Here is a 22,971-nt window from a genome sequence, read left to right on the forward strand (position 1 = left end):
AACAGCTGTCGGCAGGTGGGGCTCGCAGCAGCTGTACTATAAATGATGTACTTCACCACGGGTGGCATGGTCAACAACAGGACAGCGATTAGTGACAACGGAAATGTCATGCCACTGGCCAGTTCAGCCTCACTCACTTCACTAGAAAGGGTAACCAAGATGATATGACCGCGGAAATGTGCGCTAGATGCGGCCTACGTCAAAGGAGCTACCTTAAAAAATAAAACTACGTACGGCTCTACTCTGGACCGTTTGTAATCTGTTAACAAAAGTAAGCCAAGTGTTAGAAATGGGGATGAATGGGAGCTGGGAGAGCCGCAAGAGACACCGAGACTAGGAGCAGGCACACATGCGAGTTTACAGGCTCTGTACTGGGGTGAGCATGCCTTGCTGAGTAAACTGCTCTTGCACCCAGCAGAGTGGGAGACCTCCCAGCAGATGACATGTGTCATCTTACTGTTTGGATCCTCGAGAGAGCTGTGGGTAGACAGAGACCGACTGTGTAGGGAGCTGAGGGTGGAGTCACTCACACAATAGAGAACATTCTAGATCACTTTTCACAAAGAGCAAGGCATACCCCTCCCCCCGCCACGAGCTTCAGAAGCATAAAAAAAAAACCTGAACAACACAGACTACACGGACCCCACTCCAGACTCAGAATCAGGGCAGGTCTGGGAACATAGATGTATGTCCCCAGGTGCCGTACAATTCTCAAGTCAGAGAGTTTGAGAACCCTGGCTTCAGACAGTTTGGTCTCTCCCCTGCTGGGGCTCAAGTCGGCACTCTGAAATGGCAATTCTCTGGTAAGACAAACTAGTAACCTGTTGGGGGGATTCTCAAGCTTCTTTCCAGGGGCAGTGAATACTTTTGTCAGAGGACTGGTTTGGCCAGAGAGAGCCTCCGTGAACAGCTGTGACACACCCCCTGGGTCAAGACAGATGAAGCCACACTCAGACCAAGGGTCTCTTCTCCTTAGAGCCTAAGTTCACCCCAGCATCTCAGCCAGTGCAGCCTTCTTGCCGCCTGATTATGGTCACTGTAACGACAAGCCTAGCCATCAACCAGTCCCTGTTGTGTACTTTGTAACTTCCTCTTGGCCTACAAGGCCCCACCATGAGATTTTACTTTCCACAAGTCCTTTTCTGGCTCGCCTCCCTTTACTACCTCCATAAATAGCGGTGCTCGCAGAGTCTAACACGGGCCTTCCGCTCCTGGTGCTCTCTGTCCTGTGGACTCTCCTCTCCCTCTTCACCTTCCTCCCTCATCTCCCCCCTCATCATGAGCTGGAGTGCCCAGCCCTCCCATCACCCACAGGTACCTCCATTCATATGTTCCACAGATCCTCACTAGGCCAGTCCCTCAGGCCCCTTCTGTGGGACCCTCCTGAAGTCCTTCTAGCTTATAACACAGTGCATACATATCAACGTCCCAAGACCACAGCATGCATGTGGTCATAAAAGTTTGTTTCCTAATCGCATCCCGCCACTATCTCTGGACCTACGGTCACAGTCAGCCTAAGCTTGCAACACTTCATTTTCTCTTCACAAACACTGAGGCACAATCTCAGCATCTTACTCACCCTGCAAGACTCTCTCCTAGTCTCAGAGATGCAAGGGACTCCCCATTGCCTGCAGTGGAGTCCAGCGGTTGGCATACGCTGAGCGTCCTGTCACCTGGCTCTTCTCATTCACTCCAAGCTAGTACTGCACTATAAAGTGTGATCACATGGCTTTACACACGGGCCTCAGCTCCAAATACCTATTTTGACCTTGAAATTGCCTCCCGTAAGACCCTGCACTATGCGGACATTTACCCACGCATCACTTTCCCTATTAGCCGTGGGTTCTATCTCTCACGGTAGCACCTGACTCCTGCTGTGAACATTTACCAAAGGACCACAAGAGCCAAGATGTACCACTGAAAGAAGAGCCTGGAGAGCAGAAGTGGCCATGCAAGTCTGGGAAAAGGCAGTAACAACACCCAGCGTTGGGAAGCCCCATCTTCATCCCCTCCTACAGTGCTCTCTGAAGAACTGCTAAGAACTGCTACTATCTGACTCTGTCAACTCACCCCAAGCCTGTGACGTAGGCACTATTGTTCCCACTTTAAAGATGAAGAAACTAAGGCACAGAAAACTTAAACAAATGATTGAGAATGGGAAGGGGTTCAACACGGTCTGTGCACAGTTAAAATCTCCAGACAGGCGAGCACAGGAGGAGCTGCAAAGCCCAAGAGCCTCTACTGTAGAAAGTACTGCCGAGGTGCAGAGGAGTCTAGAGCTGGAGAAGCAAGTCCTAGAAGTTGTATCCTTAGGGAAAGGCTTTCCTGCTGTGCTAGGGAACAGAGATGAGATCAAGGAGAGAGAGGGAAAGAAAATGAGACGTGCAAGATGAATCGCTGGCAAAGTTCCTGTTTATGGAGGAAGACAAGTCAAAACTGTGGAGGGAAAAGGAGGCGTGAAGACTTTGTCAAGGAGGGATGCCTTAGAGAAGGAGGAGCAGACTCCGGGCCACAGCACTCCCAGGGTATCTCCACAGCAGAGTACTTCCGCCCACATGTGGGGCTGGGCTTGGTTGTTTGGTCTATAGGGTCCTCGAATTCATCCTTGGTTCCCGCCTCCCCCACCAACCAGTTGGTGACATGTCCTCATCTCCAGGGCAGAGAATGGGGATGAGAGCCATAGATACATCAAAGAATCATTAACTTGCCATAAAATCTACCCAACGTTGACTATCCAACTTGGTTTTCTTTTCTTTCTTTTTTCTTTTCTTTCTTTTTTCTTTTTTTTTTTTTTTGTAAGTTCTAGTTTTAAAACATTTCATCACTCTGTTGTGGTTGGAAGCAAACTGCCACACCCCCCCATCATCTCCCAAGTCTAGCCACGCCAAGAGCAACTTCAACACTGGCTCCTTATCACCTACCAGGCCGCCATCTCACAGAGAGAATCTGTGGGTTTTAGCCAGCCACGGATACATTGGTCTGAGAACAGATATGAATTAGTTCCAATCAGAGCTGCTTCTGAAGCTCCCTCAGGTTAAATGATGGGACAAGAGCTCAAAGGAAGGGCAGCAGAGGAGAGAGGCAAACACTTCAAAGAGACAGAACCAATGGGAGGTGTTCTGCTTTGGGATGATACTTTAGCTCATAAGATCTTGACATGGGAAGGGTTTCTCTTTATTTTAAGAAACAAGGTCATACCGACAGGGCTGCATGGGCTACAGAGAACACATCCTGCCTACTGACTCTAGCCATACGATCATTCAGTATTTGATGCCTATCTCGGGGACTTGGGAAGCTATTCCCAGTACATGGCCCCCATACTAGCCATGAGACACAGAAGAACCCCAACCCATACACATATGAAAGAACACCTTCCCCAGCCATTTGAATAGCATCTTCAAGGAAGAGAAAGGTGCAAAGAGAAAAGTTCTGTACTTTGCTGTTATTTATTATAGGGCTTGGTTTTATTACAGGGATTTGTGATATATACTCCAAAACAGAAAAAGAAAAAAGAAAGAACACCTTCCCATGTACAGGTCTGTAGCTAACAGCAAAAGCTGAGGAAATTGGAGCGAACTCTAAAAAGTGCATCTAATCTAGAGGTTCTCAACTTTCCTAGTGCTGTGACCCTTTAACACAGTTCTTCATGTTGTAGTGACCCCAACTAAAAATTATTTCATTGCTATTTCATGACTATAAAGTTGCTGTTATGAATCATAACTTAAATATCTGATATGCAGGATATCTTACATGTGACCCTCAAAGGGGTTGAGACCCACAAGTTGGGAGATTTAATCTCTGGAAATGCCAAAGGTTCTGAAAGAAATGGGACCCCCCCCCTTTGACAGCATCAGGAGCCACAACTACAGGAAGGAAAATCCCCTAACATTCCTGTTTCCCCTAAACCGACCCCATGCAAGTCCAATCTCATCGAACTAGAAGGCACCAGTGACAGACAAGACAGTGGGCTTGGTGACCAAACATGCTTTGGGAAAATCACATGGAGACTACCAATGTCTCGGCGCAAGTAGGAGAAAGTCGAGAGTCCTCTGCAAGCTTTTGCTGGAGCTCTCCAGGCAGCCCCAGCTCTGCCAAGTGCATTCCAGAGCTTGCCTCACATGCCCAGACCAGCAAAGACCTTTGCATTTGCAATGACTTCACACTCAGCCAAAAGTAAACACACTCTCCACTTTTTCCATGGACAAATTCTAACCCCAAATTGCCAGTGTTGGCCTCTGTGCAATCCAAATGGAAAGCCGCCTTTCCCAAAAAAAATTTAAAAAAAAAATAAAAATAAAGCCATTTTAACTCAATGATACTTCTTGGCCGCAAAAGAAAACTTTGCTAAAAGCTTCCTAGAAATTATTTATCATGTAATCATGCAGGATGCTATGATCACGCAAGCAAAGCCTCACAACGGAACAGCGGCACTCAAAATACAACTGATGATCCAAGAACGCTCACTCCAACACCTGCACTCAAGACTTAAGCCGAGCATTTGTGTCACACAAGAGCCACCACTCTCATCGCCGCCTGATTAGAACAGTCAGGAAGTAGACCGTGGTAAGACAGGTACTGATCAGAATAAAAAACAAAATGCCCACGAGATCTGAGCTGTGCCAAGCCCTGGCACCTGTCAAACACACACCTCACTTCTCTCCGACCTCGCACCCAGAACCCATGTGGCGTAAGCTCAGTTGCCACAAGTAGTAAGAAACGCAGACGCTCCAGACTTACCAGGTTAGAGTTGGTGGCGTTGGAGTCATCTTCTGGAAAGGGGATATAGATCGCTAAGGCCACACAATTGGCAAAAATAGTCAGCAAAATAATGATTTCAAATGGTCTGAGAAAGGAGTTAAGGAAATTAATGCCACTGTTAACACAAGTGAAACAAACATACATCTATATAGTATTTAATGAATCAAAGATTCGTAAGAATTCTGTTTAAACAATGCATTCCAAGCCCCTTGTATTCTGAAGAGAAACATATGCCTTTTAAGTGCTTCTAGTGGACCCCCGCCAAAATTTTTTCCTAATATGTCAAGAGCAGTGGAGGCCAGTCGCGTGCCAGCGTAAACACAGGTCTCTAAATACTTCTTCCCCCCTTTTATTTATTTAGATTACATTTGATTGCATTTACCTCATGTGAGCTTGGGGTAAAGAGCTCCGTCTGACCCAGGAAGGATTCCACCCAGGACCCCATTTCCATGACAGTTCATGGCTCATGCCTGTCACCAGTGGACCCATGCATACACTGTAGGGAGAGCAGTGAGTGGGGGTTTACACAAAGCGACCCCTCATGGAAATCTACAGATTTTGCTTGTCAGTGTTTGGAATCAAAGTTGAGAGTGTTCTACCTCCCTAGGGTTTAGGACTTCCCAAAGCCAGGCAGGATCTGCTCTGTGGGGTCAGAGGTAGGGATTGCCTCCCCCCGGTTCGGCTCCGCAGAGGAATGGGGCATACTAGCTTTGCAGAGACCCTGTCTTTAGTGTACAAGGCCCCACTAATGGGTCTTCTTACCATGAGTAGTGATGGCCTGGGCTATAGAGCATCAGCCCAGGGTCCACTCACCCGTAACAGCATACTCTGATGTTTTCTCATCATGGAAACATCAGGGCAGGACACAGTGAGCAGAAGGTTAATGTAACAGCACTCTCCTACAGAGACCATACCACACCCACCGCTGAAAGCAAGAAAGGGAAGCTTCACAGAAAGTCCCAATCTGTGCTCCCACAACTAAGTTCCCAGCCACTTTCACAGAGCCTCTTCTAACTAGCTTCCTATTGCAAGGATAAAACCCTGTGACCAAAAGCAACCTGGGGAGGAAAGGGTTCGCTGCAGCTTATAGTTTGTAGTCCATCACAAAGGGAAGCTGGGGTAGGAACTTGAGCCAGGGACCTGCACACAGAGGGTGCTGCTTACTGGCTTGCTCAGCCAGCTTTCTTATACAACCTGAGTGGCACTGCCCACAGTGAGCTGCGCCCTCCTGCATCAATCACTAATCAGAACAATTTCCACAGACTTGCCTACAGGCCACTCCGAGGGAAGCATTCTCTTAACTGAGGTTCCCTTTCCCCACATGACTTGGGCTTGTGCCATGTTGACAAAAAAACTAACCAGCACTGAACCTAATGGGAGGAAAGGAACGGGTGAAAACTGCAGGGAAGAGGGACCAACTAAACTCTCACAGAAGTAGTAAACTCTGAAGCAGGAAGATGCCCTAGAGACTACTTGTTCCAAACTTGTGAGGCCCAGAAAAGCTAAGAACTACCCCACAGGTGAGTGGTCATGCAGCACTGGAACCATCTCCTGCCCCCATGTCCAGTGTCACCTCATGCCACAGCATTTACGCTTAGAGTCACAGGCCCGCTACACTCTGAAGAATCTGAATGGCTGCTTTCCTGATGAATCCCCAGCAGCCCCAGGGCAGAGCTGAGGATGCCTCTTAAGATGAGCCATTGCCCACATGTGTCTTGGTATCGCCAGAGACCTGTGAGCAGGGCCTAACCAATCTCCCCTGTACAGACATGGCCACCATCACACCTGTCCAAGATCTCCAGAAGGCAAGGGGCAAAGCCAGGCTCAGGGCCCAGTCAAAGCAATAGGTTCATACTATTATGACCTGCTGTCCTGAGGTGGCCAGGATCCAACAGCAATGGAGACAGGAGCTGGTGTTAGGGAGGTGACAGCAAGGACAGGACCTAGCACTCCTCCAGAGGCTCTGTGGTGATTGCCTCCCCACCCCCAACTCCCTGTCCCACTGCCAAACACCTGGAAAGAGACAATAATCTCTACTGCTAATGGAAGGAACTAAAGCTTACAAAGGTTGTGTTGTGTCTGAAGTCATCAAGTTAGAGACCCAGACCCAACCCAAAGAGTAGGCTTCTGAGTCAGTTTTGAACCTACTTTGTCCTGGTCTGTCTGTACGAGGTGGCCCTGAGGGTATTTCAGAAAGCTAGCGCTCCTGGCCCTCCTACCGCATGCCCCTCTTCCTAACCACACCCCAACCTGCTCAGGACAGTGACGGTCAGCCCAGGCTGCAAGGTTCCATTCTTACTGTTCAGTGCCCTATCAGAAAGGGGTACAGGTAGGCAACTGAGCCAGGCCCCATGAATATCTACTGGTCAGATGTCCTCAGTGCCTCGACAGGTTAGAGAGCCAAGACCGAAGTGTTTCAAAGGCCGTCCCCCTACCCTCTACGCACAAGCAAGCACCTACTGCCACACACTAAAGCCCCAGGCAGACACTGGAGGATTCTGTCTGCCAAGAAGACAAACAAGCAGACAGGGAGAGCTGCAGCTGAGATGATGCAGAGGAGCACCCAGAAAGCATCATGCCCCCTTCAAGAACCAAATCACTGTTTAAGCTGTCCATCTGACGACAGCACCAGGGCCCACTCTTCAAGAGCTGTTGACCACACAGACTCTCTCCACATCTGACCTCGGCAGTCTGGAGCTTTCACACAGCTAAGACTGGGTGCTGCATCCCTCCCTCTGCCCAGGTGGGAAAGCACCCTCTCTCGGGAGGTTCAACCACACTAACCATCGCGGAAGGGCTGCGGATTCTGGGCCCTGCAGGCCAACCCTGGAATGCACGTGCTGAGTATCAAGTTGATAGCTATCTATTCCCATCCAGTAACTACTTCCATCTAGTAACCGTTTCTACCTAGTAACTACACAGTCCCACCTCGTTACTATCTAGTCCCACCTAGTAATTTGCTACCTTGTCCTACCTGTTAAATATCTTGTCCAACTAATAACTCACTATCTGGTTGCATCTAGTAACTATCTAGTTCTACTTAGTTACTATCCAGTCTTGCCTAGTCCTCTGGCACACTACTAAGTACTTAGCACAGGGAGTTTGGGAAGCACATGGGTTTCAACTGTGGGGAATCTGGATGTAAAACCAATTTATGGGAAGTCTTTTGGATCTCAGGGTCTCCCTGCTCTCCCTTCAGAGTAGTTATCTCTGGGTCCCAGTTCTCTTACTCCATGGCTCTGAAGGCAGCCTGAGAAGATGGACCAAGTCTAGTTTCTCGCCCATTCATGGACTATGTGCAGTTTAGCAGACTAGACAATTTAGGAGCAGCCCTTGCTGCTATAACTGCATCCTGTTGTAGTTGCTTTTGGAACAGGAATTCAGTTATTCCCGATGGGTATTGTTTGCACCTCAGGTCTTCTTTTCACCTTCCAACCACTACCCAAGGTTTTAAATCTTTCCCTAGAAACTCACAAATGAGACGAACACTCCATTCAGATGGAAAGAATCTTGAGTTTTTTTTTAAAAAATTGAATTTCATTTCTTAACTCAATTTTGAATTTGAGTTTAAAAAAAACTAGCACTAGTGTCAGGGATCTAATGCTGTCTATTCCTGATCACGTGTCCAGGGGAGTTTCATGTGACTTATTTCATCCCTGGTGATAGCCAGGGCTGTGCTTTGAGGTCTTTTCCAGTGTAACTCAATACTCAGACATTAAGACTTGTGTCCATGGTAACATTCCAGCCCTTAAGAGACTCGGTTCCTAAAGGCCCCTGCTTCCACTCTTTCCTGTGTGTTCAAAGTAGATACACATTAGTTTAGATGATGCTTTCAACCTTGGCTATCCCAGAGCCTGGCCTGGAGAACTCTGTAGAATGTCTGGGAACGAGTGGGACCTTTGGCATCTAGAATTTGATAAACCTTTCCAGGTGATGCCAGTGCAGAGCCCAGGCTGAGAGTTCCTGCTGCCAAGCCCTGGGGTTCTCAAGCATTTCCTGGTCCATTCATACCAGAAAGAGGTCAAGTTGTGAGCTACTGCTACACCATGCCATAGGAGATAAAGTTATAGAGCAGCATGCAGCAACAATGAAAACTACATAGGCAGGTAGCTTGAATATGAGTTCATATTCCACACTGATACCTACAAATTTTCTCTAAAGTTACTGGTGGCAGGCCCAGTGCCCTGTCTCTCAAATGCTTGGGACTCAAAGCATTTCACGCTTAAATCCATGTTTGGATTTTGGAATCTCTTCAGATTCATGAGAAACCTTAGGAATGGGACCCAAGTCTGACCTTGAAATTCATTTATGTCCTATGTACACCTTATACACACAGACAACACAAATTTAGAGCATGCATTTTGACTGCAACCTGTCACAGAAGATCAAATGGACAACTTTCCATCTGTGTTGTTACTATAAAAGTTTTAGACTTTAGGAAAATTAAGATTTTGGATTTTTGGTTTAGGGATGCTTGTAATACCAACAAATTCTGGGACCTTATCCTCCGAGATAGTGACTCATGGAGTCCAGCGGGGAGGTCGAGAATTCTGACTTTCATCGGTGGGGCAGTAAATATAAGATAAACCTAACATCACCAGCGCAAGTCTACGCTTGATATCCCCAGAGTGCAAGCCAGTCCCCCACCCCCACGGGGCAGATCCAAGGGAACACCTCGGCCATCCCAGAGCATAAAGGATATTTCCATTCAACGATGCTTATGCATGCCCTCCGGATGGGGTTCTTCAGAGTCAGGCAGAGCAGAGCACGGGGTGGCCGCGTGGCAGTTGTGCCGCCCTGCTTCTTGGGTTTCCCGTACTGCTGCCGCTTCCGCTGCGTGGAACTGACAGTAGAGATGGTTGCGTTGCCAGCACTGCCCATTAGCTTGGCCTGCCGGGCGGCATCGATGGCTGCCTGCCAGGACAGCGCTGCTCCTGGAGTAGGGATGTGCTCGGGAGCGAGCCCTGCAGCTGCATTGGCATTCATGTTGGCATGAGCTGGGCGTGGGCTCCCATAGTTGGAACCTGCAGCGAGAGGAAAAGGCTACCGTTACTATGGTGAAAAGAAAAGCACGGGGGACACACTTGGGATTCTAGACACAATTTTTGGGGGGGAAAAAACAAACTTTTTATCAGGCTGCTGTGGGAATTTGGGAGGCGACATACCATAAAACACTAATATGTATGCTGAGAACTACAGCCAGGAAATCTATTCTAGGCCTTGCCTAACTTAGTTCAACTGACCGTGACCATGTCTCTCTGCTCTTTGGTCTCACGGACTTGACTCAGGCACACAAGGGGTGAGACTGTGCTTTCCTAGCACTGAGATAGTGAGAGTTCCGGGGAAGGGGAAATTAAGGCCACATATGGGCCTTAACATATTTATAAGAACGCACGAATAAAATGGTTACTTAGAGAAAAAAAAAGGGAGACTAGGCAGGGGTGGCACACGCCTTTAATCCCAGCACTGGGGAGGCAGAGGCAGGCGGATCTCTGTGAGTTCAAGGCCAGCCTGGTCTACAGAGTGAGTTCCAGGACAGGCTCCACAGCTACAAGGAAAGGAAAGGGAGAAATGAGGGTAGAGTATAGGACTTAGGAAGAAGGAAAAGCTAATGAGTGGCACCCCAGCTCAGGAACCAACGATGCAAACACACAGTACACTGCAGGGAGGATACCCTCAACACTGACTGGAGCTCCTACAGCAAAGACAAACGCAATACAGGGACGGGGCTAAGCTAAAGAAAGCTCCTATCCAGCGAAGTGATCTGGATGTTGAATGCCCCCCTCCAAGACCATACCGAAGAGGTCCCAGGGAGCACTCCTGGGAGTTATTGGGACCTTTGTGGTAGGGCCTTCCCCAAGCCACTTTCTTCCACCACTGAGATGATTAAGTCACTAAAGTAACTTAGTTTTTGCTCAGTTAAGGTGCGTCAGTTATCTCATGCAATCAAAACAGAGCCAAGCAACATGCTTGCACAGTGCTCGGCACACTTTCCGGGTTCCAAAGTCTGTCTGCATTCCCCAGCACAACAGCCACAGGCAATCAATTTCAACTGTAAGTCCAATGATTGACATCAGGTTCCAAAAAGGTGAGGAAGGGATACTGAGACGTTGCCGGGCACAAGAGGAATGCTTATCATAGTAGATGATCGCTGTCTACCGTGGACAGAGGGGAAGGTGTGAGAAACGCACAGATGCCATCCACTCATCACCCACAGGATAGAAAGGCAAGCACATCAGGCCTTCGTTGGTACCAGCTGTCATCAGCCACCTGCACAGCTGTTGTCTGCTGTCTGTAGCATTGGACCTGCACTTTATTCCACAGATCCTGGTAAAGCGTCTCCATTATACCCACTTACTTCCCTAACATACTCACCTCACCACACAACCCCCTCACTCTCTTCCCTTGCTCTGCCCAGTGGCTCCAGGCAGCTGCTGCACCCCAGGGACACAGCATATTTACCAGAGTACCAGGCTTGTGAAGAACAGACCCCTCTGTCACAGCTTGTCATTTCCTGCCCTGCTCTCAATATATAGATGCCGAAGTATAAAGTAAGGAAGGTCCCAAGAAGGCTGGGAACTGGGTTTCCTTATTAAGACTCCAGAGCAGAACGCGGGTTTGGATTAGTCAAGGCAGCTGAAGCAGAGCTGCTCTCTCAGCGGCAAGATAAGTGCCTTCATTCGACACACAAGAAAACAAAGGAGCACATGACTCACTAAAGGTCACAAAATGAGACAGTGGAAGATTCTGCTGCGCTCAGAACTCATCGTGAACTGCCACACTATACCCCTCCCTCCTCAGCTCCTTCAACACTGTACTCACATGCACACGTGTGTGCACACAGCCCAGGAATACATCTGCACCTCCTGGTATTTCTGGGCAGAGGAGAAAGTGATGGATACCTATATTTAATGAGCACCATCTCCAATAGTAACACCTATGGTGACTTCCCAGGGACCTCCCTGGTGACTGAGAGTGGAAAGTATCCCTGTTTCATTTTCTTACACTGGCGTGACCAATTCCAAAGTGGCCCTGTGTTCCATCTTGGTTTGGCAAACTGGGCTATAACTTAATTCTTCCCTGCTTTTTGTTCTATCTGTGGCATGCAAGCTTGACATTCTAGACTCTATTTGGCATTGGCAGAATTTAGTGGATGCTGTTTTAGCTCCTGGACTGATCTTCCCCCGCATCTATAAAAGCAGCCATGTTCCCCTACTGGCAGCCTTGCGGCACCCCAATTTCCTACTCATGTCAATGCATCACAACGGCCTTTAGTCGAGACCACCATTGTTCAAATAGTAGCTGCCTCATATCACGAACCAAGCAGCACTAGGGCTCTGGGGTGTCTCTTAAGAACGTGGAAAGCATTGGTGTAAAAAGCAGCAAGGGTTCCTGGGCACCTTAAGCAAAAGACAGGGTCTCCCTGAATAAACCATGGGGTCTACCAATGTCAAGGCCTCTTGTACGGACTTCTGAGCACCCTCATACTCCCTAGGGTTTCTTATTTATATTGAGAGCCATTTTCATAACACCAGGATACCTCTGGAACATGCCATCTGGAGAAAGCACATATGCAGGGGCCTGAAAGTGCAGGGGAACGTAATTTCAACTTGTCCCTGGCCAGGGGACAAGAATACAGTTATCTTCAAACACTGCTACGGCCTTTGAGTGATAAAGGGCACTTCCATCATAACTGTCACATGCAGAATGGTAAGAAGTATATTCTCCAAGGTCAGTCTCCATGAGGGCTGTGGAGACTGTGACCTTGGTCTGTCCAAGTCACTTTTCTATCCAGACCTGAGGTTCTAGGCGTGCCTCTAGGAGCACTCACAATGAGAACTACAAACATCCAGGAGTCCCAGGAGTGGAGAACGCCCATCTCTGTAGCAAGGATTCTGAGTCCAGAATAACACCACGAAGGTAGGGCAGCCCGCATTGTTTCTCTGATGCTTTTTGTTAGCACAAAATCACCACCCAACACAAAGACCAATTTTCAAATTATAAGGCTGATTCAAAGCTTTGCCTCCTGGCTGCCAGCTGAACTGATGCCACCGGTTAAGTCTGATCTGGCTCTAGCCTTACTGGGCTTTATCCATGGGTGCTCTGGTGCCCAAGAAAATCCCAGAATAGCAGCTCAGCAAACCAGGCCACATGGAAACAGGTAAGAGGTCTAGAGCATATTCCTCTTCCAAGCATAAGAAAAGGACTCCTATTTGTCCAGTAACTGGGGCTCCCTTGAAAACAGGAGCATCCATGCCTACTACATGTAGGCATTGCCTCTTCTCAGAAGGACAAAGACACAAACAGGACCCCATCACAGACCCCTTACCCTCCCTCATACCACCCTGCCCTGCTAGGGCCTAGAGAGACATTCCAGCCAGGGAATGGACAGGTGCATCCTCACTTCCTCCCAGTCAGTGATGGAACAATGGCGTGGTTTGTTTTCATTCACTCCCCACTCCAGAGGATGCTCAACATCTATTGCTGTGACTATAGCAATAATGATGTCCTGATAACCAACAACATCGTCCTGGTTTGTATCGCAAGCATTTCCTGGGGGCTCACACGTTTCATCCTCATCACATGAAGGTGGCAGACCTTCAAGGGGTGGGACATGATGAGAGGGACTTGACTCACTGGGGATATGTCCTTGAGGGAATATAATAATCCGCCCTTTCCTGTCCTTTGCTTTCCAGCCACTATGAGGTGAAAGGTGCAAGCCATACTCCCGGACAAACAATGCAGTGCCTCCCACAGATCTGAAAGCAATGAGCCAATGGGCCATGCACTGAATCTTCTAAAACTGTGAGTCTCTGGCAGTTTCACAGTGACAGAGAGGTAACCAACATGAAATAGACCACAGGCAACATTAAAAGCTTCCTTGATGGGTTCTGTCCATCTACGCTGTGAGCACTGAGTCCTTCCACTTGCTCCATGGACAGGGGAGGAGCTCTGAGGGAACGGAGGTGAACAATGGTTTCTGCCTCCTGTGCCACCTCTCTAGTCCAGGTCGCCATCCACTGCCTCCCCAGAAATGCTGCAGGAACCCCTGACATTGCTCTCGTTACCAGGCTCCCCATCTCGAGCCCAAGCCCCACTCATAACCTGTCGCATTGCTCTTTTGGGAAATACAAACAGTAGACCAGGCCCTGGCACTCTCCTGCTTCAATCATTTTCAAACCCAAACTCTTTGTCATGTTTCTTGAAGCCTGTGCATTCCAGCCCAGGCCAACTCCCCTGAGCTTATTACATCCGGGACTCCTCTCATCCCTCACACATGCCCGGTTCTTGCCTGCCACCGTGCCTTCACATGTTCTTAGAACGTTCTTCCCTCTGCTCTTTGCTTAGTGGCTCCTTTCCATACCCCAGAGCTGGCTTTAACAATTCTGCCTTAAAACCTCTGATCCAAGGAAGCAGAACCCAACTTGTAGCTTCCAGTATTCCAGCCCCTCCTCCCTCCATGCCACTCTTAAGTAAAGACGCAGATCCCCAATGAGCCATAAACACAGAAGAGGTATGAGCTTCAACAGCACAGCCGTCTTCATTGGTCATGTGCCTTCTGCCACAAATAGAGCTGGTGAGTCCTGAAGAATACAGTTTGCCCCAGGGAGGAAAAGCTGCAAAATGATGTCCTACTAGAGTCTGATGTCACTCAAGAGTCTCTGAGCACACAGCAAAGGCCTTTTTTGGGCAGAAGCCGCCCAAGACCTTTGCAAACATCTATCGGGATTTTACATATGTCGATTCCCCATGATGACAAGGGACCCATAGTCCCCTAAAAGCACAGTAGTCATCCTCAAGCAGGAGCTGCACTGGCTTGAACCAGGGCAAACCTGGTGGCTAAAGTACAAGAGGACCCTGTCTCCTGGTCTTGAATCAACCAAGTCTGCCTATCACCAGCTCAGAGCAGCTTCTCCATGGATGACCCTGGTGGGCCTTCAAGGGTCACCCTGTGGCATGGAGCGACAGGCTATCTTAGTGGACTACAGAGGCAAGGAGCTGAGCAAGGTTCAGTCTCCCTGACGCCAGAATTCCTAATGCAGCTCTGAGACTGAACAACCGAGACCCAAAGTGAAGTTTACCCAGAAGGGGCGGGGATCTGCTCGCTGATACAGTGCTTCAGGGTCCTGCCTGCAACATCCTAATCTCACAGGGCACAGAGGGCTGGGATTTCCCAGCTTCCTGACCAAATGCAGTCCCCTCGACCACGGTGCTGCTTGGGTGTCACTCCAAAAAGCCCATCCTAGGGCCTCCTCCCGCAACCCTTCCTGCTCACTCTAAATGCTTCGAATCCTGCATCACGTACTTTTCTTCCTAAAGTGGCCACGGCAACTCAAGGCATGTCACCTACTGCAGCGAGCTGTACAGTGCAGCTCAGGGCATGTTATCCTACTGCAGCGAGCTGTGCAGTGCAGCTCAGGGCATGTCACCCTACTGCAGCGAGCTGTGCAGTGCAGCTTTGTTGCTGTCGTTTGGACTTGGGGTTTTTACTTTCTGAGACAGAGTCTCACTCTACAGCCCTGGTTGAGCCCAGAATTCACTATATAACCCAATCTTGTCAAACCAAACGCAATTCTCCAGCCTTAGCCACTCAAATACTTAACCCAATCTGGTCACAAACTAAAGGCAATTCTCCAGCCTCAGCCACCTAAATGCTGGGATTACAGGCATGAGCTACCATATCTAAGTCCAATTATAACTTTTAAAATAGTTAAAATGGAACATCATTTTGAGTTATCCAATATGGTAGGTACCAGGCAAATGTATCTGTAAATCACATGAAATGTCTCTGGTACAACCGAGGAAGTACATTTTAAGTTCTATTTCATTTCAGTTAATCTCCACCTGAGTAGCCACATGAGTCTGGAGACTACCACGCCGGGCAGTACTCAGGGAAGTGCATGGTGAAGACTGGGGTGTGAGGTAGGAAAGGGAGATTTAAAAAGCACTTGATTCTAAGAGGGGGAGGGGAGCAGTCAAGAACCGGTCTGGACATGATAGATGGGTGGCTTTTCTGATCTTGAAATAACCGCTGCCTGCAAAAAGACCGACCAAAGAATAAGGATTCCCAGATCCAACAGACAACAAGGCCGTGACTACCTTTACCTCACCAACACTCAAAAGATAGGTATGGAACGATTTTCCTCAATGGGCAGATAGAAACCTCATGGTGGCCCTTAAGCTGAGAGGGGAGACTGAAATGAAAACCTCCCTTGCATGCATCAATCTTGGTGCTGTGCACCCAAACTGCTTGAACGCAGTACAGCGGCATCCCAACTCTTCCTCGTCTTTCCAGAAGAGATGACACAGACCACAGCCATCACATTGGCTCCATAAGGGACAGCAAAGGGCAAGGGCATCTGCAGCATCTCCCCCACTCAGTAGGTCAGCACTGCCTTAAATAGAGCACCTTCCTCCAGTGACCCGCCAAAGGCAGGAGGGAAGGCAGGTGGAGAACCTGAGCATTCCGAAGGCCACGCTAACCAGAAGGCAGTCATGCCGACAGCACCCACACCTCCTCAGACCCAGTACAGAAACCTCTTCTCTACACTCCTGGTAGCACAACAACTCAAGAAGGTGACAGAGAAGAAGAAACCCCAAAAGAGAGTCCCACGGAGGAAAGCCATCTGCTCCTGATCAAGGTTAACCTTTCCACACGAGATACTAATCATGCCACTTTATCCTTGGTACCAGCAGGCATGAAGGGGAAAACCTGCAGATGCATGCAGCTAAATCTCAGGCTTCAACTGCTCAGGGCAAACCACAAGAACAGTAAAATACTCCTTTGTGTTTCCCCTGGCACAGAGGAAAGGGAGACCCCCACTTCTGCTGCTCACCACCACCACCGAGAGACACGCACCTAAACTCGGTGAGTTCACTGAGTCTACTGAATGTCAGCATTTCCAGCGCTGAAGTTAATAGAATTGGCTCTGCCTGAGGACAGACATCACGCTGGACAAACAGGAAGTCTTTGGGGTAGCTGGGTCTGGGGACAGTGACATAGCAGCTTGGCAAAACCTTGCCAGGACGGCTGAGAGTTCAACCCTTATAACTTTCACGTTTTATTACACTTTCCAAATTCTGCATATTGAATGATTCTTTGGTAAGGGAATTACAGATTCCACCAGAATTACCACAGACACACCAGTGCCAGACTCCTGTCCCACTGCCGAAAGCCCCGTCTAGAGGGGGCACAGGTCCACCTGGCAAACACCTGCCTGCTGTCACAGAGAGGAGCAGGGAGTTCCACACACCCTCTACATGAACTCCTGGCAACTTTGTGCCACCTGCTGCCAAGGCTCTAGACACACAGCCAGGGGTTCCCAGCAGAGGCGTTCCAGGACAGAACTATGTGGGCTGAAGGTGACCAAGGTTGGAAGGAAGCTAAGAAGAGGCCAGATCTTTTCATTTCTCTTTCTATGTGGTCCAGAGACAATTCTGCTCCCACTGATGCACACCCATGAAAAAGATCAGGACAGCATATCAGAAGTGAGGCATGCTTCTATATCTGCCCGGACACCTAGTTGGACCAGGTCTCCGAGGGACTATCTAGCCAGCCACAAGATGTGGAAGAAGTCCAAGCAGAACCAGACATCAGAGAAGGCACTGTCTTGCCATGAGCTGCACAGCTATGTGGTCTCACACTACTGTGTAACATTTTCTTGAAGATGAAAACATTCCATCTAACGGAAAGCTTCTTAAGCAGAAAGGTAAACAACTCAAAATAGCTTCGGGAAGTCCCTGAAACTGACCAGATTCATTAAACTCCTCCTTGCCAGAGTAAGCAATAAAAGCTTAGAGTTCCCCTCTGATGTGGGAGTGTCATATCAATCTGTTGATTTCATTGGCTGAGCAATAAAGAAACTGCTTGGCCCTCATAGGTTAGAACATTGTTGGGAGGAGTAAACAGAATAGGATGCTGGGCGGAAGAGGAAGTGAGGTCAGACTCTGCTCTGCTTCCAGAGAGACCCGACAGCTCTGCTGGAGCAGAGACGCCATGCTCAGCTCTCCCGGGCAGATGCACGCAATGAAGCTCCTCCGAGTAGGCTAGAATCTTCCTGGTAAGCGCACCTTGGGGTGCTTACACACATCATTAGAAATGGGCTAGTCCAGGTGCGAGAATTAGCCTGTAAGGGCTAGAGTTCATGGGCCAAGCAGTTCTTTAAATGAATACAGTTTGTGTGTTGTTATTTCGGGCATGAGCTAGCAAGCGGCTGGGGTGTTGGGGATGTAGCCCCGCCGCTCCTATTTCAACACCCCTCTATGGTAGAAAGCTGAGCTGCAAAGAAGACTCTGAAAAGAGAAAAATTGCAAAGACTCTGCAACCAGACCATTACCTGGAAGAAGCATAAAAGAAACAAGCTGCCCTAAAGAGCTTTAGACCTGAGGCATCTGGAAAGGACACGCGCAGCCTGCAGGGTGTGCACTGTGCTCTGTTCCAAGCTTTGTGGGCTATCATCTACGCTGGGGTAAGCTTTGGTGATGCAGCCATCTTTGGGTCATTTTCTGCTCCTGTGAGAAACCCTTCACCCCTACTCCTGTGAGTAACCCAAATAAAATTCATTGGTTCACTAAACTTACCAAACTGGACTTTGATGGTCTACTTTCTTGGGCCTATTGTGGGTTCCCTATCTGGGGCAAGTAGACAAGTGTGTTGCTTCTCATCAGGGAAAGTTTTGTCACACAACCTGCACCCAGGCCTCTGAGTCTATAAAGAACCAAGAAAACAGACATTGCTCTGGGCCTTATCTACTGTTCTGAAAGGCAGAATTAGTAATGCATTCCTTGCAGAACAACCCAGAGTAGTAACTGAGATTGTATATCTGAAAGTTCTACCCAAATAGCAATAGCTATTAATAAGAACTTTCCAGATACCCACACAGAGAGCCTCAGGTCACAAAGGAAGGCTACCTTCTTTCAGAGAAGAGAAGCATGAACAGTGTTCTACTACTATTTAGTATTTTCCCTATACAATCATTTGGGTTAACCACCATCTCTTTAAATTGTTGTGTTCCACACGCACAGGTCAAGTGTCAGTTTGTGAGAGGAAACAAAATAACAAAGGGATCCAGAACCCATAAAATGCTGCTCCCTTTCCAAGGAGTCCATCAAGGAAAGGCTCTGAAATTGTTCCACTTCTGGGGCTGCATGGCCGAGAGGGGAGGTGCTACCCCTCACATTCCCACACTGGAAAACAATATATGTACAGAAACGGAGCCACTCGGGCCTGCTCGTCTTTCTCCTTGATGTCTCTCATCCTCACTAAGGTGGAAGAAAGACACATCAATCCCTTGTTGCTTCCCTTTCCCGGTACATGTAATAATGACGCTACATACATTACATTTACCATGATTACATCCATTTGTCTTGTTAACCCCCAAAACCTCTGCCAACAGGCAGAGAACAAGGTGAGAGGCAAAAACAAAACCAACATCAATAAACCCGCAGGTAGACAATAAGCTCCTTTCCAATATAAAGCTATCTGGATCTAGTCTGTCACCGTGTTTGGTAGGAAGACTAAGATCAAAATCTCTGAGCTCTAAACCCCATTCCCAGCCCCTTCCCTTCCGCTCTGCACTCACCCCTGCTAGTCCTATCCTTAGCTCTCCTCCTTTTCAGAATGAAATACTAAAAACACTGTAAGAAGCCCTCTGGGTCAGGCACCACTTGGCTCTCACATTCTCGCCAACCAGTCTTACCCTACCAAGGCCTCTCCTGCCCATTATTTGAGCTAAGTGTCCCAACACCGGACACCCCCTCCCCAAATGACAGTAGGGCTCTTTCTAGTGGAGAAGCAGTACCCAGCTTCCCTACTCACTGCCTTCTGGTAGCATGTGCACAGGAACTCACAACCTCCTGAAACCCTATGCCTAAAAGCCGAGGGCAACCCATGGGCATTCATCTGGGAAGAGCAGGAAAGAAGACTCCATCCTGCGCTCACTATAGTTTACATGGAAGTCCACAAAGCCAGAGAGACACTGTACAACAACTAGTGCGTTCAGGATCAGTAGAGAGTAGCAGGTGTTGGCAAAAATACAGAAATCAGAACCACCGCACGTCTTGCTGGCCGTGTGAAACACGGTAAGCCACTGGAAAGCAGGGGACAAGTTCCTCAAAAAACTAAATATTCGATTATTACCTGACCCAGCAGCTCCACTAGTGGGCAAACACCCAAAATTCTTAAGGGGCAAAGGCTCCAATGAGTGTTTGCGAACCAGGGCTCGCAGCAGCATTATTCACAAGAGACACCAGACAGAGACAGCACACGTGCCCAACGAGGGATCAATGGGTTATCAAGATGTGGCCTGCACTGGGATATTGTTCAACCCTGGATAGGATACTCTGACACGTGTTTCAACATGAGGGAAAACACTGTGATATGCAAAATAAGCCAGATATAAATTCCATTCCTGCATATTATTCAGGACTGTCCTCTGAATCAAACTGTCTTCATCAAACCAGATGTGCCCATTTAGAAAAGATAACCACAGCTGGACTCGGACTGCTGCCATTCCGTCAGAGGCTGAAGTAGGAATGGTCACTGGACATGACTTGTGCGTCCAGACACTCATCCTAACCAGTTGTATGAGATTCCGCCCTAATTGCTCATGGGGGTTTAGGGAGGGCTGCAGTAAACAGGCCAGGGAAGACACACACGGGGGCACCCATCTGTGCAGCTGTGGGAAAGCCATCACCCAGGCTAGTACAGACTCTCCAGTTTACTGTTCTGAGGTTGTCCAAGCTCCTATTGTAATCCTCACCAATGCTATGTACGTAAGCCCCCCAAAACCCTTATAACTCAAATAAGAAAGCAGAAGCTTGCACTTTAAGATACCCAAGTCATCCTTCCGGCAGGAATAACGAGAATTTGCACCCACACTGAAGGGAGCCCAGGCCCTGCCCTCCACAAGCACTTCCTGGGAGCTTTCAGCAGTGACACCAGGACCAGGGAAGGATTCAAAGAATCTTGATTATAAATTACTTTCAAATATTAAATAAATCATACACACAGATGCACAAACATGCCTTCACAAGTGAGTTGAACCAGACTCCTGTCTAAATACATCTCAAGCACCATTAAACACCAGACGTCAGAGCCTCAGCTGGGTATCGTCCCAGCTTCGGTCTCATCCAACACTACTGCAGGGTAGACCACGGCACAGGCACTACACCCCTCTGGCACCTCTCCTAGAGCTGGCCCACTGGAGCTGGCCCACATTGCATACGAAAAGAGGCAAAAAGGAAAAATATCAACCCAAGACCCCCCCAAGACCAACTTCTCTGCACAAAGGAGGTTTATTTGCCCATGAAGAATAGAGGACAGGGAATAAGAGATAAACACAGGAGATAGAGGATGAGGGAAAAGGGGAAGGGGGCAGGGATATTTGTCCTAGAGGGGAACAAAGGACTGCCTCTGGATAGAGGGAAGACAGGCATGGCACATGGGAAAATGGCATTTATGACGGTACAAAGGGAAAAGCCAGTGTTAGGATGAGGTGTTTAACTTCAATTGGCTATGCTAATTAGGTGGGCCAATGGGTTTTGATTACTGAGCTTCAGTACTTTGATAGCTGGACCTTGATAGTCAGCCTCAGGAGGAGGAAGTGGCCAAATAAGGGACTAGACCCTGGAGACTAGCTTTCGGACTGTAATATATTGGGTTTTAGCAAGACAGAGGGTATGGGAGGGAAGGACAAGGCATGCTGGATCCATGCTCGCCACACTCGAGCTGGCCAGAGTCCCTTCTCTGGTGACAGATGAAGGAGTACCTTTTCATTTCTACATCCTGACAACTCAAATCTGGGAACTGAAGCATCATCGCCACTGGTGACAGTACACTGAGGCAGAGAGACGCCTGTGGCCTTATCCAGTGACACCCAGGCTAGGGCTGACTTGTCTGCCACCAACCCTCCAACTTCTTGGGCACCTTAAGCCCACACTGGTGATCCCCTGCACTCAGGAAATTCCTGAACGCTCTCTCCGCCTGCATCTCACCCTCCCTGTGCTCCAAGCAGTCCTCTTCCCTCTGCTCAGATTGTTTTGACACTTCATGGACCCAGTCATATTGGGGGTCCCTCTACTCCAACATCCCTTTCTCCTTTAGGACAGGGGAAGCATTTGATGCCTTCATCTTCGGGTGTGGCCAAGGCTTGGGACAATGGATATCACCAAGTAGAGTGTCCTTGGAGATCCTAGTCCCCTACTAAGGCCGAGGCACTTCCGTGCTTCTTGGCTTTTCCTTTGCCTCAATTGCTTAAAATGGCCAAGTCAGAAGGCAGCCGCAGAGGAGTGCCGTGGACAGCTACCCTGAAGACGAAGGTAGCGGTCCAAAGGCCCCACTGCTCTGCGTCTCAAAACAGATCGTACAAAGCAGAAACAAGACCTGTAGCATCTATAAAGCTCTTCAACCTGTGACTTTGTCCCCATGTTCCTCTTCTCTGTGTCCTCATGGTAATCAGGAGGGCTATAGCCTTTATTTAAGGCAAAGTGTATCTGGTCTTGTTCTATGAAGACAACAAACACTGGAGAATAGTGTCGCATGTGGAAATGCTTGAGTTTAGGGCGATTGGACAGCTAATGATAACAGTAACTACCTTCCCAAAGGAACGGCAGCATGACTAGTGGTTAGAGGCACAGCTGATGATCATGAAGCCCCCAGGGCCCGTTCTGAAGTGCCAATCATTAGCCCCATGACCTCAGCATGCTGCTCAGGCATTTAAAGACACTATGAGCACTTAGCCTGGCACAGCATCTTCCAAGGTCCCTGTGGTACTGTTGGCACTGTTTTGTGATTATGAAGACTTCTGGGGCCCGGGGCTATAAAAATGAAGGAAGATTCAGGGATGGAGTCTGAGACGGCTCAAGACATGGACTTATCCAGTACCTAACTCATACCCATAATTCCAATGAGGTGCACATGATTCCAGCCAACCCCACTTCCCGGAGAACATTTTCTCTTGAGTCAATTTTTTTTTAGCAGAGCGGGATACCTGGATCTCATCTTCTCTCTCCTAGGAAGCCCCCTGAACAAGTACATAAGACCCCTGAACACGGTCACCTCCCTCCTGCGTGCAGTTACTCAGCAGCAGACAAAAGCTCACCAAATGATCTCCAAGGTCCTGCATGCTTTCCTGACACTCAGATTCTAGAATTCTCATGTGGGTGGTAGAGGAATTTATTGTTTGGAACATGCTGTCAAAAGGACTCAGCTTC

The 22,971-nt window shown here is 48.5% G+C and overlaps 1 protein-coding gene across 35 annotated transcripts in view; it reads right to left on the reverse strand.

The window, feature by feature from the left end:
* Cacna1c (calcium voltage-gated channel subunit alpha1 C) overlaps window positions 1–22,971 on the reverse strand; it is a 662,482-nt gene that overhangs the window by 495,265 nt on the left and 144,246 nt on the right. For all 35 annotated transcript variants that reach the window (XM_050148320.1, XM_050148321.1, XM_050148333.1 and 32 more), the window contains exons 2-3: window positions 9,460–9,782; window positions 4,738–4,842 (exon numbers count right to left, since the gene is read on the reverse strand). In XM_050148320.1, coding sequence (XP_050004277.1) covers window positions 4,738–4,842; window positions 9,460–9,782 — 428 coding nt within the window. The remainder of the gene's footprint in view (window positions 1–4,737; window positions 4,843–9,459; window positions 9,783–22,971) is intronic.

This window comes from Alexandromys fortis, unplaced genomic scaffold (genome assembly GCF_014885135.2).
Source record: "Alexandromys fortis isolate MF-2015 unplaced genomic scaffold, M_Fortis_MF-2015_v1.1 scaffold_59, whole genome shotgun sequence".
Taxonomy (NCBI): Eukaryota; Metazoa; Chordata; class Mammalia; order Rodentia; family Cricetidae; genus Alexandromys; species Alexandromys fortis.